This window comes from Bombus bifarius, unplaced genomic scaffold (genome assembly GCF_011952205.1).
Source record: "Bombus bifarius isolate JDL3187 unplaced genomic scaffold, Bbif_JDL3187 scf7180000008047, whole genome shotgun sequence".
NCBI lineage: Eukaryota > Metazoa > Arthropoda > Insecta > Hymenoptera > Apidae > Bombus > Bombus bifarius.
In genome coordinates this window covers 1,005,666-1,024,079 of record NW_022884413.1, presented here as the reverse complement: position 1 = coordinate 1,024,079, position 18,414 = coordinate 1,005,666, and the positions used below count along the sequence as shown (strand labels likewise).

At 39.3% G+C, this 18,414-nt stretch overlaps 1 protein-coding gene across 2 annotated transcripts in view; it reads right to left on the bottom strand.

Moving 5' to 3' along the window:
- Window positions 1–2,394: 2,394 nt before the first annotated feature.
- LOC117207855 (connectin-like) overlaps window positions 2,395–18,414 on the bottom strand; it is a 342,185-nt gene continuing 326,165 nt past the window's right edge. For both annotated transcript variants that reach the window (XM_033448491.1, XM_033448492.1), the window contains 3 exons: window positions 7,324–7,509; window positions 4,862–4,986; window positions 2,395–2,776 (listed from right to left, as the gene is read on the bottom strand). In XM_033448491.1, the coding sequence (XP_033304382.1) occupies window positions 2,528–2,776; window positions 4,862–4,986; window positions 7,324–7,509 (560 nt within the window). In that variant the 3' untranslated portion in view covers window positions 2,395–2,527. The remainder of the gene's footprint in view (window positions 2,777–4,861; window positions 4,987–7,323; window positions 7,510–18,414) is intronic.

Sequence of the window (18,414 nt, the reverse complement as noted above, 5' to 3'; positions counted from 1 at the left end):
GCGATTGCACGGGGAATTGACTAAGCTTCGGGTGGATCGTCTCCTCGGTCAACTTCCGTTGCCGTCGAACTTCCGAGAGCCTCGCGAGGACGCGGCTGGCCAGAAATTGCCAACTCGTGGAAACAATCTTACATGTGTATATGTGTCTCTGTGTGCGCACGTATATGTGTATGTAGATTTAAGCAACGATGAATCAGACTCGGTTGGAATAGTCTTCGTGCGAATCGAAAAATACATACAAATATCATGAACGTTCGCGATATATTTAAAAAGTTTAGCTTGAGAATATTTGTGGTAATATTTTAAGCGATTGGAGATATCGGCGATTTTAGATACGTTCGATATATTTGGTTAATTGGAAATTACGTGTTATCGATATTTCTTACTTCCTCTTGTTCTTTTTTGCTTTTTATCCTGTTAGGATGTAATATAGAAAAGATTGCATCGCGGATAAAACGATTTTCGTGGATTTTAATCGTAAAAGAGCGTTCGGTGAAAATCTGAAAATACGACAGAATCGAAAGAGGCAGTTTCGAATTCTTTGATGATATGTAATCGAATTAATTAGTAAGGGGTACTCTGTGATTGATAAAATGAACAGGTATCAGTGGAAGTTCATCAGAGGCTGTAATTTCGTCGATTGCAACCCGATCGGATTCCCATTTCCATTTGCGAATTTATATCCAATTAATGTTGTTAAGTTATCGCTGATTGATCATCCGATGGAAATTAGTCGAAATTAGATATCTACGTAATCGATAATCCAGTCTGTAATTTACTTATTGATACTTTTCAAAGACATTTTTCCCATTCTTCCTGAGAAAGGCTGTTCCTTCCGCGGTAAACGTGTAGAAAAAAAAAGAACAATAAATGGAGTAAAATCGCTAAAAATGTTAATTAACTAAATCGTAATATAATCATCGATACTAATCCTATGTTCTACTTACGTAAATTCTAGACAAAATTTATATCTACTGTTATATCAATTATTAGAAAGAACTTCTTTCTACGACCCACGAAACATCGAGCCTCGAAAGGGTTTTCTTATCGGTTAAGGGCGTTTTATCACCTGTACCAATTTTCCTTCGAATCCCTCGATTTTCCCGACACCTTGCCGACCGATAATAAATCTTGACACGAGACGCGTGTAAAAAACCGAGAAAAGGATACGAAAGATCGGCCATAAAGCACACGAAGACTATTCTCCACCAATTATGTACAAACGTTCTCTATAATCGAGCGAGCTAATGAAAAAGTCGCGCGAAAAACACGAGTTTATATTTAATAATCGATCGTTCGAAAAAGGGACTCCATTATGGAGAATAAAAGTACGTCGAAAAGTCAATAATACAAAATGGTCACTGAAAAGTGCCAGCTGGTTAAGCAGCCTGTAAACGTACGCGGCGATAACGAGTCCGTGCGTAGAAAAACGTGAATGGAACGTGTTTTTCCCCTCGAAGATGCATATATTATATTCCAAGCGTACTCCGTGTCATCTCGCGAGATCGCGCTCGATAAATCCGATTCGAGTCTCGTCGACGTCCGACAGCACGCGCTTCAAAATTCTCCTCACCGTGCGTAGGTGGAATTCAGCCTCGCGAACGATCCGTCGATCGTTCCGGGACGGTTTTGACGCGACTTGAACGCTTCTTCATTTACGAGAAGAGCCAAATTGATGTTTCGCTCGTCGTCGCCTCGCAATTCCTATCACTCACCTCGGCTTCTTGTTGGCTGAAACCGACGATCGACGTTTCTCGAGTCGTTCGTTTCATCGTGTTCAAGTTCTCACGCTCGTAAGTTTCATTGGTTTAGTTAGATTTTGCGGATATCGGTGGAAAGAAGAGATCGATCGAGATACGTAACGTTTGGCATGCCAGATCGATTGCTTTTTCGTGTTTAGAAGAAGACTATGGATCATGGAGTTGTCCGAGCCTTCGTTGCAATTTAGAAACATAAAAGCTTCTTGAAATGGAAACTCGAAAAACGTTGGAACGCGTAATTCCTAAACTTGTAGAGTAAAACGTCGTATCGATTGCTCCTTCGTTGGCCATAAATTTCCCAAGGCTTGGAACTCGCTTCGTCTCATCGAGAAACGTTGTCAACCGGATTATTCCCATCGTTAAAAATCCCAGAAACTCGATACATCGCTTGATCTCGCGCCAAAGCTCAAATTCGGCGAGATAGCACCCTTTAGTCCACGATCCTTGCTACAACGAATTCCTTTCACCGCAAGAATACCAAATACTCTGCGAATATCCATAAAATCTATCTTGCCAAGCGACAACGGCGGAGAAAGCTTGTTCGAAGTGAGAAAATAAAAATTCCTCGGCAAGAAGGATCGTTCGAGACGCGTCAAACCTTGAAGAGCACCGGTGAGAACGCACGCGACGATACACACACATACACACCTCGCGCGATTCGATTATGCACGCTCTTATGTTTCGCAATAGCGAGAACCGTCCTCGTCCTCGTGCACGGGCCGCCTTTCCGATCTGTTTGCTGGGCCGTCCGGCGAACATAGCCGCTTCTACGTGAACAGAACCGACAGAAACAGGAGCAGAGAGCATAGGAGGACGGACAGGTCGAGGCGAACGAGGTCAGGCGAAGACGAAAACCATATGGAACCCGAGGAGCCGACACGAGCATTCTCATGGCGACTCGAAGGTTGTTCGGACGCCATTAAATCCTCCCTCGAGGGCTCCGGGCACGGCAGCTCTTCTAGTTTCAAGTCGAATAGGTTCTTCACGTAGCACAGTTTACCCTCCACCATCTGCACCTGTAACAGTATGCACGAAGAAGGGTGTTTTAGTGAGGGATGGTTGCGGTTCCAGGGTGAAGTGACATTCTTGTAAGCTTAAATTAAAGCACTGTGCAGAGCTGCAAAGATGATTAGCGAGACGACACTGGGTAAGGGAATTAGTGCTCTCTATCGCTCACCGTCACGCGTTGTTATATGCCAGTGGTTCAGTAACCGGTGTTCCGCGAGCTTGTTCTAAGAGTTCCGCGAGATTAAGTTATCCCATCTTGACGAAAGAATTATCCAAGTTGCGGTTTTTACGAACGTATCTTCTTCTGATTAACGTTTTCTTGTTTTTTTTTTTTTTTTTTTGAGGAATATTCTTACGATTAGACAATTCAGTCTACTGATAATAAAATAAAAATAAAATTCCTGCGACGGTGTTAGAATTTCTATTCGTATAAATAACATTTCCTTACGTCTGTATGGAATTCGTACGATGTTGGTTGTAGTTTCTCGCCTTCTTCGAAAGGATTGCCGGGAACTACGCAAGAGACTGGTATCGAGAAAGTTGGCGCAATTGATAAAACTTTCGCCGCTTCTTCCTCTTTCTTTTTTACTTTCTGCTTATTTTATAAACACGCGAATAAACGATATTTCGATACTTCTTTTCGAATCTTATTAGACATTAATTTTATACGTGGAACGCTGATACACATCACACGTTTAACCTCCGTTCACGATTCATAAAGCTTTTTCCATTTCGGGCGCAACTAAACGCAACATCGGAAACATTCGATGGTCCGAATGTGTTGTCCGCTGAAAACGAACGGACGAATTAAAACTTTAGTCACGGCATTATTTTGACAAGTGAGTCGATGCGTACATATTTTGAGAATAAATCGAGGGGCGAAAAACGTGGCTGAGTGCTTTGGCCGGTTTTAATTGTATATAAAAATAGAATGCGGCGTTTCGTTAAACAAATTTCACAGTTTGTTAAATTGTTCGCTTGAAACTTTATGGCGCGATACATTTTTATTAAGAGATAAAAAGAAGAGCAGTACGAATAAATAAATGCCTTTCGTCACGCAGAGAAATAAGTTACGCTATTTCGAACAAAGTGTCGATTTTACTTGTGGTTTTTCCGAAATATCGTCATGCCTGGTCAGCTTATCCGCACCCTATGCTTCCGTTGGACATTTAAATAAAAAATAGTCTCCGAGAAATTCCGAGCACGTGGAAAAAACCGGCGAAACCAAAGGTCCCTTCGTGATAAGGAACTTTATAACAGCGTTTCATAACCAGACAGTGTTTCGCGCCCATGTAGGCGGTATGCAGCGTTTCGTCGAATTCCAGACGATTTTTCTACATGTTTTAATTCGGTCGCGCGTCTCTTGAGCGTCCGATACATTTTATCGCGATGGCATTTGGATATGCGATTAAAGCAATTTGAAAATCTTCTCTCGCGACACCTGCACGATGTATACGCTTTGCTTACAGTACAGATATCTGTTCGTACATAAAATAATATCAAATAAAATAAAAATAAAATCAGGTTACTGAAATTCGAGTCGATATTGAATCAACGTGACACTTTGTTCGCTTAAATGCACGATCGGTAAACGGTGTGGTGTAAAATCGAACATTTCCTTAAAATATTAGCTTGTCCGAAAAGTTTCTTCCGTTTTATGAGAAAATAATAGACGTACAACGTTTTCTTGTTTTATATTATTTGGTCGAATTACGTACGATCCATTTCGTTCTGTTGAGATAAACATTTCACAGACTTGGTTTCACGTTTGTACGAAGGTGCACTGTTGTAAAAAACACGTTTGCGAAAGAAAGACACTTTCCGGACGACCTAATACCGGGTATCGATAGAGAAATATTCGCGAATATCAAAATTGTTCACGAAGAAAGAAGATAAAAGACGTTGTAGAAATTGTAGACAAATATTGCGTGATAAGACACGATGAACGTAACATAAAATATAATGGCGACAGGTTATTCGTCCCTTAATTCAGCGACAGATTGGAAGAAACGTGGTGATGGAATTGGGGCGAAATTGATCCCGTTCCCTTCGATGGCAGGAAGAAAAATATAGAAGGTAAACGTATATCTTACCTTCGGCTGAAAATCGGAATTCGAGGAAGAATCCTCGTATCCATCTTTGCTTTCGTATTCGTCGCCCAAGTAGGCGTCGTCGTCCTCGATGCTGCCGTCTCTCAAGCTCCCGGTGCGATATTCCTCTGTAACAGCAGAGAATCGAAAATTCGAACAAAATGCATATCGAGCAGTCGTCGAAAATGCGTTCTAGATTGTTGCTGTTTCCTTCCTTGGTCTTCTATATCGCGAAATGAAATAGAGAGGAGAAAAGGGCTTGACATGTCGTAGATAAAGCGAAATAAAACGGAAACTTTTTTGTTTAAAAAAGGACGTACAGCGTGGTCCGCATAACCGTCGTCCGCGAGAATCTTAGGATCCCTTTCTTTGATCATTTCGGTAAAATGGAATGTCGTTGAAAGTGTAGAGTAAAATGAAAATTAAAGGACCATGGTTCTCATTGTGAAAAAGTCGTCTGCTTATTAGGAATATGAAAATTTCGATATCCGCGATATCTTTTTTTTCTCTTTTAATTTATGTACGCCTACTGTTACGTTAATTTTCTGTATTTTCGTTTTAAGCGACGTATAATTTGCCTGTCAGCTTTTAAAGAGAATAACTACATTTTCATTTGTAACCGATTGCTAGGAAATTGAAATGCTCTCGAGGAATATCGATCAATTAAACCGATACCAAATATTCCTTTTGAAGGATTCGATTATCGAACAGAGAATTTGAAATTCGAAATACCGAGGGTCTCTAACAACGAGTGGAATATCGGAAATTCTATTTTATTGGTCGGGTACTGATTAAACGTTCTAGATATCGGTAAGTCCAAGCATCGGCTGGATTATTAAAGATTTCGTACGACGGTGAATTTGATCATTGAAACGGAAAACGTTGTGATTTAATTGTGAAAAATTAGTTTGCAGGGACGAACAACGAAACTGCAAAATTTCCCTCCGTATCTCGAACGTTGATTAATTTGTTTAGCGTTCGCTTTCAGCCGCAATTTTATGCCCTGGACATTAAATTTTCTCATTAATTCGATTAATTCAAGTAATTTTTAGCCCTCAGATGATATCGTTGAGACACAGGGAATTATTACAAAATATTTGTTTTATGAAATTTTATCCCCTGGGATGTAATGCGGGTACTAGGTGCAACGAAACAATGGAACAAAATTTAATATAATATTATTTGTCGATATGGTTTACAATGAAACGAAAGCTCCTTTGTCTCCAAGCGGTATTCGGTCTTTTTTTTTTTGTATTTCATTTCATTTTTCGAGCCTTTATTCGTATCTGGCAGTAATAGCAAATGTAACGCACCAGCAAAATAAATGAATTTAATGGATTCGTGATTTACGTTATGGCTGGTCGTTATAAAGGTTAATATTCCGGCACACTTTGTACCAATTGAAAGAAACTGTAACGCGAAACAGGTGTTCCTGCGATTCAGTTTTGCACAAAGTGGCTAATAAATAGAGACGATTTTTTTTTCTTTTCAAATGTATCGATTAAAAATCCATCTATACACGGCACACATATCGCGTTCCGATAGTTTCGTAAAATAATATTTCCCTTCTTCCGTTTAACGATAAAAATATTGTATGCTTCAATCTACGAAACTAGATTCGAGTAGATGAATTTTTACTACGAATAATTAGTCAAAGTTTTTCCTTTTAATTTTTGGTAAATCGAAATAAATTCGGAGATGGTTAAAATGTCTATTCTTCTGTATCTCAGAGAATCAGAATTCGATCCAAACATTCGGTACGAAGTAACGTTTACCATGAACCGCGAAAACAATGTAGGGAAAGGAGCCATCCTAGCGGACAATGCAAGATCCCAAGAAGCAAGCCTTATTCATTCGTTACAATGAGGGAAATGCACTTGGACGAATTCAGCCCACTGTTCTCAATGCTTTTTTGTTCACGTTGAAAGATAATATTTTGAATGACGACAGATTAACATCCGAATACGAATAACGGGATCATAAAGTGCGATTCACGCGTGTTCACGGTTTTACGCTACGCGTTTCATTTTCGTGCTACTATCCGAGAAAAAGCTCACCGTTAACATTTACAAAATGCATAGGTTATAGACTTTTCTTTTACAAATTTACTCGACTTCACCTCAACTTGCGTCGACTTTATACAATTAACTCGCAACATCTTATCTAATTTATCACGCGACTCGCGATTCGTAAAACTCTCCTCTCCAACGTTTCCTTCATTTCGTTACTTTGCTTTATTACTCGCTATTTTGTTACAAACTTCTCACTTTCTTGTTTCGCTATTACCGAATATCTGCATTAATGCTATAAACGCGTGACTCGCAACGTCGTAAAACTTCATCGACGCTGTTACATAGTTTTACAGAACAAATGGGTCTAAGACGAAAATCTGGCTAGCAGAATGTCCGAGAAAATTGAACGGGCAGACAGTAGAAACGAAAAGCGTGTAAGCACCTTGAACCTACCTGAGTTCCGTGCAATTTCGAGCGCTTCGTTCCATTCGAGGTCGTCGTTGTTGATCTTCAGCGTTGCGTTATTGCTCTCCAGGAAGCAAGTGAGCTCCTCCAGGGACTCCCGCAGCTTTACGTTCTTCGTCTCGTTCCTCAGGCCCCAGATCCATGCCAGCTTGCAGTCGCAGATCAGTTTATTGCCTGAAACCGAGACACCGGCGGTGGATGTTTGATTAGATGGACCTTCGTCTTAACGTGGTTCCACGCTGTCGTTCATTGGAAAAGGACGCAGCAATGCTAGAGGAAGTTCGGAAATACTCGGATTTCATTGAGAAATTTAATAATATTACCAACGAGCTTTCACAATTATCCTATTTTTGGTAATTGTATCAGATTGTCGGAAAAGTTTCTTTCGTTTCATAAGGTGATAATAGACGAACAATAATTTCTGTTTTATATTATTTTATTGAATTAGGTATCATCCATTTCGTCGTATTTTTATTATCGTGTATAATTTAGTAAACTAATATAAGACAAAACACATTGTGCGTCTTATAAAACGAAAGAAACTTTTCAAATATATATTGGGTTGGCAACTAAGTGATCGCGGATTTTGTCAATACCACCTAATGACAAAAATCCGCGATCACTTAGTTGCCAACTCAACAGTATCCAGTGGAATGGAGAGGTTCAAGATTTCAGATGAAAAAAAAAAAAAAAAAATACAACAAATCGAAGGTATATCGATACTATCAGAAAATACAAGCACCCGAGAATCTTGTTAGTTTTCTTAGTTGCAAATTAAAGTTGGTGTAGTCCTTTTTGAAAAATTAATACTACGTTAATTCTAAAAACTCGAAGAACCCTATTAGATCCATCGAATTGCAAGTAACAGTTAATTTAGGTGTACAATTTATGTATACTTTTCCCTTTTAAGAGGATACTCAAGAAATGAAATGAAACGATGAAAATACCGTTCGTTGCTATGTTAATTCGAATACGTGGCAACATCGTAATTCAGCGACGAAGAGTTGCAACTGTCTGCACTGAAATAATTCAAGAATGATCTGGCTGGGCTACAAGGGATGGGAGACCGCGTGCTGACCATTGTAATTAATTGTTTAATAATACATTCCTAGCAGAGGGGAAGCTTCTCCAGAATTTTGTCCCCTGTGGTCCTCAGAAATTCATGCGATTGCGGTGTGTCGTCCATATACAACCGGACACGAGGAACGAAAAGCCGACTAGAGACCGGCTTTTCGACTTTGCACGCGTTCTACCTCTAAGAGCTTCTTTATGTTCGCCACTCTTGTGGAATTTCCATAGCGAAGTTCGGCTTGCCAGGAGTTTCGCCGATTACACGCGATTCCCTCGGCCCATTTTAACGAGTTCTATTTGTTTTCGCCCCCCACGAGCGTTGGGAATGCTTTCGCGTTGTTTGAGAATCGCGAGAAAACCTTGCCGATTCGGACAGCCATGAAATTTATATGAAATTAAGAGATAACAAAATCCTCGGATGAAAATAATCCTGGGAAAAATACGAGCTTCGAATACAGTTTTCATCTCATTTTTTTACCTTTTATTTTCCATTTTCTTCCCTTTCGTGTACCTATTGATTTCTCGATTTTGATAAATACAATGGAAAAATGTCCGATGCGAAAAATATACACGCGAGATATATCAAATCTCCAGTGCATCTGTATAGAATAACATCGTAACAAATTCCCAATACAACGTTACAAGTTATTAAAAAACAAACGAAGGGATTAATTTTTCGGACATCCTGTACCTCCGCCCGTGAAACGCACAGAATACGCGAGCAGCTACAAAATTACAGAAAATTCATTGTCATTTACGGGAAAGTAGCGTTGATATCTTTTCTTCTCCGCTTTCTTTTTTCTTCTCCTCTCCCCACCGCGATGGCGAAGGGCGAGGAAAGAAAGAATGCTATTAAAGTTGGTCGTTTCATTTTCGAATTCAGTGAAGAAGGATTAGCGCGAGACAACACCTCGCTTCTGTGAATGTAATGGATACGAGCGTGGTGATTGTTGCGTGGACAATGGCGCTTAGCAATTATTTTAAAGCGGCCCTCGAAACAATGAGAGCGAGTCGCGTATATAGTAACTTGTTCCATATTCCAGCTTTGAAGCTCATAATGACTCATAATAACAGCAGAAGCGGTGACTGAAGACGAACCAAGACAACCGTCTCTGTCCCTTCAATCTCCATTTATCGTGCTTTCATTGTTACGCGGCTCGGTCTCGCGATACATCCGTTTAAATTCACGTGTCTCGAACCTCGCTAGCTACTCTTTTAAGGAGACAACAGTAGAAATCATCGAATCTCATTTTTTGGAACGACGAAACCAGAGTAAGAGGAGAAAGATGAAACTATCGTTTGTTGTCTATCAGATTTTTACAAATTTTGACACGCTACAAGATGTATTGGTACCTGTAAGAGTGAAAACCAGAAAAAAAAAACATTATGATGCAATTTTTCAGAAAGTCAGAGAGAACAGCGGAGTCGTAGGATAGAAAATAAGAGTTTTCTAATCTTTTACCAGGCTTTTTGTTTATTTCGTTCATTTCGCTTATTTTTGTACAGGGAATTAGAATGATGGAATTGCGACGAGGAAATGGCAGGAAATTTTGTACTTTTTGTTAAAGTCTCGTTCCTCTGGATTACTTTTTCACAGATCAAAATAATGGAATCGTGAAAAAAAATGGAAATTTTTTGCAAATTCTTCGCCGACTCTCATTTTTGTGGAAATTTTTCCCAGAGATTTAAGTACACGCGTGAAAATTATCGTAACGCGATCGGATCGCAATTTTTTAGCGCATTGAAAAATCAAAGTATTGGAATCGGTCGTCTTTATTTGCTACGATTACTATAAAATTTATTTCCCAGCAATATTCCATTTTTTCATATTCCCACGAACGTTTCCCGCAGGTTTCTGAAACTTTCTCCAAAGAGATAACTTTCAAGGAAAGAGGTAAAACTCCAAAGAAAACAGAACGTTCGCTAAATTTACAATGTCCACGAGCTCGTCGAAATAAAGAAGGCAATCTCGTAAATAAAAAAGTTAAGGATTCCATGAAAATAAAGTGTTCAAAGAGGCACAGCTTCGAACCTATTTATCAAGATTTTGTAAACGAAAGAATGATTTATGTAGAGTCTTACGCAAACGAACCTTACCTTCTACGGTGAAACAAGCGCCGTATTTAAGTAAGATCTTTTAACAAACAGAAAAAACGAATAGAAATATTTTCATTAATTGGTAGAACGCCAAGTATAGAGAAGCTTGCTGTGAAAAGGCTATATAAGAAGATAAAATGGTGAAAATTCTAATTTCGCTATTTCAATATCGGCAACCTTTGAATTGACAATTATAACGATCCTTAAGAGGCTTTATACCTTTTCTATACTTAGGAAATAAGAATTTTTCACGTTTTCATGAAGACGATCGGAAACGAAAAAAGAACTGTAACTTCCAAATGTTTCGTATCTTCCACAAGGGACATAAATCGAAGAAGAGACAAGGTCAAGAAAACTAGAAGAAAGAACTGACAATACCAAGAAAACAGCGCGTCTGGGAATGTTTAAAAAATACGAGCGATCGAAATTCGCTGGATGGAGGGGGAATTAGCATAGAAATTCGTCTCGAGGCAGGTGAAATGATATTATCGTCGCTGATTGCTTCCCTTGGTTCGTCCAGCGACGAGTTACAAACGAGCAGTAGAACGACAGAGCTCGTTGCTCTCTACTCGTTTTCTTCCTGCATCTTTCATGGCCGACATTTTCTAGTACCTCGCGTTGTGTTAGCGGGATAGTGCGCTGAAAATTGAAAGGCCAACCTGGCGAAGCAAGCGGTCTCGTGGGCTCGACTCGTGAAAGAATAACGAAATAATATAAAGAGATCTGGAGGACGGATCTCGTTTGCTGGAACGCGATCCTGCCTGATTCATCGCGGAATCAAGGAAAATACAGGTCAGAATAGGGACGTGCTGTTTCCGGATGAGCGACAAAATTGAATAAGTTGTCTCCCTTCGAGCATGAACTTGTATAGGGTTAAATCTCGTGGCTCGTTTTCGTGTTTCCTTCGTACGGGCAACGTTGCTTCTCTGCTTGACGGTTATTGCCTGCATTCTAAGTATTTTTGCCGTGATTTGTCTGTTGTGCGCTGCCGATGAAATTGCTACAGTGTAGGTTCGCCTTTTGTGCAAAGAATTTATTAAGGACGAACAGAGATAGTTTTTAGTTTTTAGTTTTTCTCCTAAATATTCGTATCGTACGTTATTTTATCACCTTCGTAATCAGTCTTTTTTCGCCGCGCTCAACCTTTCCTTTTATTCAAATTTTTTTTTTTATTTATTAAAATTTACAATCAATTCTCGCATTGAGAATTTTCAGTAATTTTTTCTGCCGTGGCGCAGTGACATGGCTAACTATTTATAATAAGTTAATACTTATTATAGATAAGTGTAACTTATAAGTAAGTATTATAAATAAGTAAATATTACTTAATTTAGATAACTAATTGAATCTAGCGTTTAGGTCTAGCGGGTAGTGTCTCTTCAGCCTGCGGATCTGGTCCGACGTATCGAGTAATCCGGTAATTAGGGGGTTTCGATGTTTCTTGACTCTTTTGCTATACCTGTCGCTATATTTTGCTATTTCCTCCTCGACTGTTGGTATCTTGAGGTCGCGATGTATTAGTTCGTTGGTGACATACCAGGGTGCATTTATAATGGATCTTAGCGTTTTCGATTGGAAGCGTTGAAGTATTTCAATGTTGGAGTTACTTGCTGTTCCCCGTAGTTGGATTCCGTAGGTCCGGACAGGTTTTATTACGGTCTTATACAGGGTAATTTTATTCTGTGTGCTTAGTTTGGAGCGTCGGCCAGATTTTATTCAAATTATTAAATTTTATTAAAATCCGAATCGGCAAGCAAGAAATTGAAGTTGAATTTTTCTAATATTTCAAAATCCACCGGTACGCGTTCTTCTCAATTTCCTTTGTCGGTGAAGAGGAACATTCTGCCGAATCTTTTCATCGGCGATTATCGGTAGCCACGCGTTCCATACCGAGACGTTGCAATCAAAATTTATTCAACGGTTTCAAACGAGCCGAAAATGAAACAGGATAGCCGTTTGAACGCGACCACTTCATCGTTGCACGCAGATTTAATAGCGACATTTAACAGCATGCCTATCGAATAATTTTCCGTCGGAAGCCGCGTCGATTATATACAGGAAATTTACGATATCAAACGAATCAATCTTTCGATTTTCAACGTTTTCGCTCGGTTCGCATACAGCGTCCAATTATGCTCGAATCACCGTTCGAATTTTCGAATTGGGAAAAAGTTAGAGAGAAACGACGCGCGTCCTCTGCTATTTTTACTTATTTAAGGCGAACATTTTCGCCGGGAATCGTTCGAATGAAAAGGAAAAAGAGGGAAAAAGGGTGACAATTTTCGACAAGCTGCGCGAATTCTTTCATTATTGCGTGAAAGACAAGGGATAATTTCTAGCGACGTCTTAGAATTCTTTCATCCGCTGTTCGAGCGATGTTCGACGAGAACGAGAACTTTGCAATTATTTTCAATCGAGTTGACAATGTCCGGACGAAATTCTGAGACGAGTGGTGAAGGACCAAAAGGGTGCAGAGTGTTCCGTAGCTACTTTTTCCTCCTGTGAACTGTCGCAAATATTTTCTCCGTGAGTTGTGTGTATTTTCTCTCGCGATAGGCGTAGACAAGATAAGCGGAAAAAGAAACCGGAGAAAACGAGTGGCTTATCGAGAAATTATTCGTAAGACTGGGCGAATACCTGACAGTATTTCACGTTCGAATATCAATTGTCCAAAAGATTAAACTTCAATCTTGTAAACCATTTCCAAACAGGTGTATTTCTAAAAGCAACTTTGAAGCATTGACTCGATAATCCCGCAAGATAAAGCATGTCTAAAAAAGGAAAGGAAATGGAACAAACAAAGCTGCTACTCAGAAAATTACTTCTTTCAGTAGCACCTGCGAACCGTTCGAAAAATTCTTTTAAAAGTCCTACCGATCCGACAAAATCCCAATAAACTCTTCGCTGTTGAAAACATCTCCAAAAGTAATTTTAAAGCTATCACGGAAAACCTTTGAAATCTTTCTGTGCTCGTTAGAAATTCTCATTGATCAAACAGCGAAATACGGAATTCATAAACGTATTAAAAATCGAAGAAAACAGAGAAACAAAAGAAACGAAGAATATCGTTGAGATTTTCCTAAGATCTGCGATTTATCCATGCTTTTATTCGTTTCGGTGTACTTTACTTTAGCTTGAATCTTTACTTGCCAATGCTTGTGTTCGTTCTAGACGGTTTTGTAGTGCATCGAACGGCACAAACCGCTTTCAATCAGCGATATCATCCAGGAGAAGAGTCTTCCACTACGCAAGATGCCATAGAGAAAGAGAAGACAAGGCGAGCGAGCAGCGTTTCCCTTTTTCGAGCGTGCTACGAGTGTTTTCTCATCGCAGTCTTGCCCGATTGAGATAGAGGGCAATATCGAGAACCGATCGTCGATTCTATCGAGATGAAAGCGAATGAATACTCCTCCCTCTATCTTGGAAGAACGTGCTCGCGCCAAGTACAACGAAAAGTTATATGGGTTATAGAAGAATTTTTCTCACGGATATTGTAATAATTAAACGATGAATTTTTATGCCAGCTCGTTTCTTTCGCTAACGCGATTAAAGAAGTGCAAGTTATACCAGAGATTAGCTTCGTTCGCTAAATATTAAACCAGTATTTTACTTTGGATAATTTATATTATATTTGTATTTATTATCGCTTGCGTTTCGGCTTCACGAAGCTTCCGATTTTCCACGTAACCTCATCCAAATTTTATACATCTGCTTTCCTTACATTTATTCGATGTAAGCTCGCTCTTTACTCTTCATTGCGTGAACTATGGATTAATTACTTGAACGACTAGCGCAAGATCGGTCTTAAACTCTTAGCGATCTTCTAATAATTATACTTTGGTCTGATTCTATTAGATCGTCTGAAGAGTTTCTTTCGTTTTATAAGGAAATAACGGATGCACAGTATTTTCCGTTTTATATTATTTTATCGAATTACGTATGATCCATTCTGTTCTATCAAGTTAAAGATCACAATGTTCGACAGATTAGGTTTCATGTTTGTATAAAGATGAGTTGTTGTAAAAGACGCGTCTGTAAAAGAAAGACACTTTTCCGGCAAACAATCGGATATTTTATGTATTTTTGTATATTATACGCCTTTCTACAGCTTCAAAGTTCCCAAAAAACGCATAAATATTCGCGCACCAGTAAGAATAAAGCAGCAATTATTCTCAGAGCTGTTTTTCTAAATAAAATTTACTTTAGTCGCTTTCTATTTTTCTTTTACCAATGTCTTGGTTAAGATTCACGTTTCGCGATGAAAATTTGTACGCGTGCAGAATTATCGAAAGCGGAACGAAAGATCAGAGACGTTTCACCGGCGGTAATCAATCAACGTGTTTCAAGCTGATGAAAACTCGGTTCACAAAAGATGTTTGGAAAAGCTCGTAGCTCGTTGCGATTATAAAGAACGCGTTACGACCTCTCTTTGATACACGGCAAGAACTTTGACGGTGCACAGGATTTCAATCAGATTTTGATTTCTAGTTGGCGGATGAAACTGCCGTGAGCAGACACGGTTCTGGGAAAGATAGTTCTTACGGATGATCTAGTGAAAGCCTTCGAGCGATCCGCGCTGCGATGAGACGGAACAAACGATCGTCAAACCGATCGCCGAGTTTTCGCGTAAAGATTATTATCAGAGTTGCGGGAGAAACCACGAGCAACTTGTTCTTCAAAGAGAATTAACAGTACCGTTCCACCTCTTTCGTTTCGACGTGGCGAACTTTGAAAATGTTGTATAATTGAAAATGATTAAAATCGTGAGAAAATTCGATATACCCCGGAGGAGTAGAAAAATTATGAAATTATATATAAAAGCGATTAAAACTGTGAACGAAATTGGACGAGATATCGCAAAGTATGGAGTATCGGAGTAAAAAGTGATTACAATTATGGGAAAATTGTGGAAAGAGTAAAGAAGAACCGAAAGTTACGAAATTATAAACTGAAAAATGATTGGCTCTTGATGTTCTGAAAGAGTCGCAAGAGCACCAACGAATGGTAAGTGTAAAGCAAAGAATAAGAGGAACAAGCGAACGAGAGTAAAAAATTGTAAAACGAAGAATAATCCAAGCTCGGAGAAAATTCAAAAGGGAATGTACCTGGCAATTAGAAACTATAAGATTAAAAAATGAGAAACGATAAAAAACGTTGAAGAAGAATAACGAATAATTGGAAGTTGATAAAATTGCAAAATGGAAAATGATCGAAATGATCTATGAGACGAAAGTAGAGGATTAGAAACTTGTAAAGCGAATAGTAAAATGAAGTAAAACCAAAGCTATTTAGTAAAGTAAATAGTAAATTGAAGCAAAAGTCTAGCCAGTAAACTAAGTAAATGGTAAAGTAAAGTAACGGTAAAAGTAGTAGGACAAATAAAATGAAATTAAATGGATATTAAATGAAAACTTGACAAATATAGCATCGTACGATTCACGTGAGAAGTTGCTCCTGGAATGGTAACTTTTGTGAATCGGCTAATATCCGGTCCTTCCTGTGCATTTACTTCCTTCGGATTCGATATAAGGTCAGGAGAGGATAAGGGATTTGGGAAACTTCAGTTGCAGTATCTGGATAATAATGACTGCGACTCTATTATATACTTTGCACCTGATACTGGCACGTTTAACACGAGCGCGGAGGTCTATAAACTACAGCGAACTAACTTCAATTATAACGGCGATGTTAATCCGGGATTCTTAATGACTTCCTGTTCAGTTGCCACTTGGCAAGCTCAAAATGGTTTGCGACGTGTTAAGAGAGAGAACTGTATGTTACAACATAGTACAACTAATCGCATTCGTTTCGTGTTTTTGGGTTATCCATTCGAGTATCGTATGGAAAATACAAAGTGATTAACACTTCGAACACCAATCCTTTTTATCCTGTAAGAAGAATTTATCGATAAAATTTTGTTTTATAAAGGAAATATAATATATTAAGATTTCAGATCGGTTTTATCGAAAACGAATACATCTTCTGTCGTTCAGTTCATTAGCATCGTAACAAAGGTACGTTTATTCGATGCAAAGCGAACGTATTCGTATAAATTAGTAGCCCTTTCGCTACTATGATTTTGCTTTTTACCGATGATTAATTTCACTTTTAAATCGGGTTTCATTTGGTGAAAGGGAACGTGATATCGATCCTTTCTAAAGAATTTATACGTTAAATATGATTCTTCGTTGAAGGTTCCAGCCAAAGTAATTATTTTTAACGGCGATCTGTCATTTACCGTTCGCTCATCGCTGTGATTTTTCTAAGAAACGAAGAACGAAGACTAATCGTGTCCATTCAACGCCTCTAGCATCGAAGAGATTTTAACGAACGAACTCGTCAAAACCCTGGTCAAACTTCGAGGATAAATCATCTTAGCACGCTTTACCGCTAACAAGCATAAGCAAACGTTTTACGCTTACGTTTGTATCTCCTGATCGCTTTCGCCGTATGAAATCCCCGCTTTCCGTTCCTGTCGAACTTTATTTCCCACGGGGAGAGTCTCTCCCCGCGGTATTTGATTATTGTTACGCACACCATCTTGGAGAACACGTCTCGTCGTCTCATCTCTTCGTTCAACGGTGATACGCTCCTTCTTCGTTTTCCTTTCTTTCCAGAGCTCTTCGTGGTCCTTTTGATCCTTCCAGGCCAGGCAGAAGGCATCGAGGATCGATCTTCCGGAATGAAAAACGGCAAAGAGTCCTCTGCTCGCGGAGGGAAATAGAGAAAGGAGGGAAACGTTTCACTTCTTCCCTTCGATCCACCCTTTCAGGCTGGCTCTCCTTATCCTCGGTCGTTCCTCTCTTGACTTTGGAATTTTCATCTACGTACGTCCAGCGAATCTTTAACCGGATCCCTCTTTATTGCACGATTCTCCTTTCTCCTCTCTGTCGTTTCTCTTTCTCCTATCTTCTACTTCGTCTCCTTTTTCGTTGTTTTTTCCTCTTTCTTCTGGTTGGTTTCGTCGGGCGTTTTTCGAAGATCTGTGGAGGTTCTGGGTCAGACTGGAACAGAGAAACGGCTAGGCTCGAACAGAGGGAACGATGGCGGATGATTTCGTTTGCCGGGTGGTTCCGTGTGTTTCCTTTGAGGCTTTCGGTTAGCAGAGGTGGAATCTAATTCCGGGCTTCTTTCTCGCAAATATTCTTCCAATCGTGAATGTTCTAACGTTCACACTAGCAAAAGAGAAAGGACATCTTTAGAGCGGTTTACTTAAAAATTGTCTCCCATTTTTAGCCACGACTAGGTCATTCGAGGGTGATAATAAATAAATTCAGTGGATTTCGCTACGAATAATCGTTGGTGGCAGATTAAATTGGAATGTTAAGCTCTTCCGTGAGATTGGAACGTGGTAAAAATACAAAATAACGAGCGAATAAGTAGAGCAATTTTAGAAGAATAAAATTATTGCCTGAAGGTAGAAAATTCATAAGATCGCGAAATTTATGAAAGCCAAGCAATTTTTATCGTATAATATTTATTTCGTAATATTTCTTTCCGAATTCGTCGTTAGTAGTTGCCTCTTTTGCACTTCGAGTAACTTTAATTTCCCCCATTAACTTATACCCTACTTTATCACCCCATTACAATTACGAAAATCCCAGATAGAACTGGAAGAACGACTCATATAAAAACGTAAATCCATGGAAGCTGAATGGTCGAGGCGAATCGCCGTTACATCGACGTCCAACGATTTCTGTTCACGTAATTACAGGCGCCGTTGTATTTCAGCCGGATGGTACAACAGCTAAGTGGAATAATTGTGATTGCAGGGTGGACAGCTTTCGTTCCGGGCTGCTAGTCCATAAATTTCGGCCAGTAACGCAACGGTGTTTATTAAAGTTGAACGAATCCTATTTTTGCGAAATAATCGCGCTCGGCGTCGGCTAACGAGGGTTAATCGTGTCAACT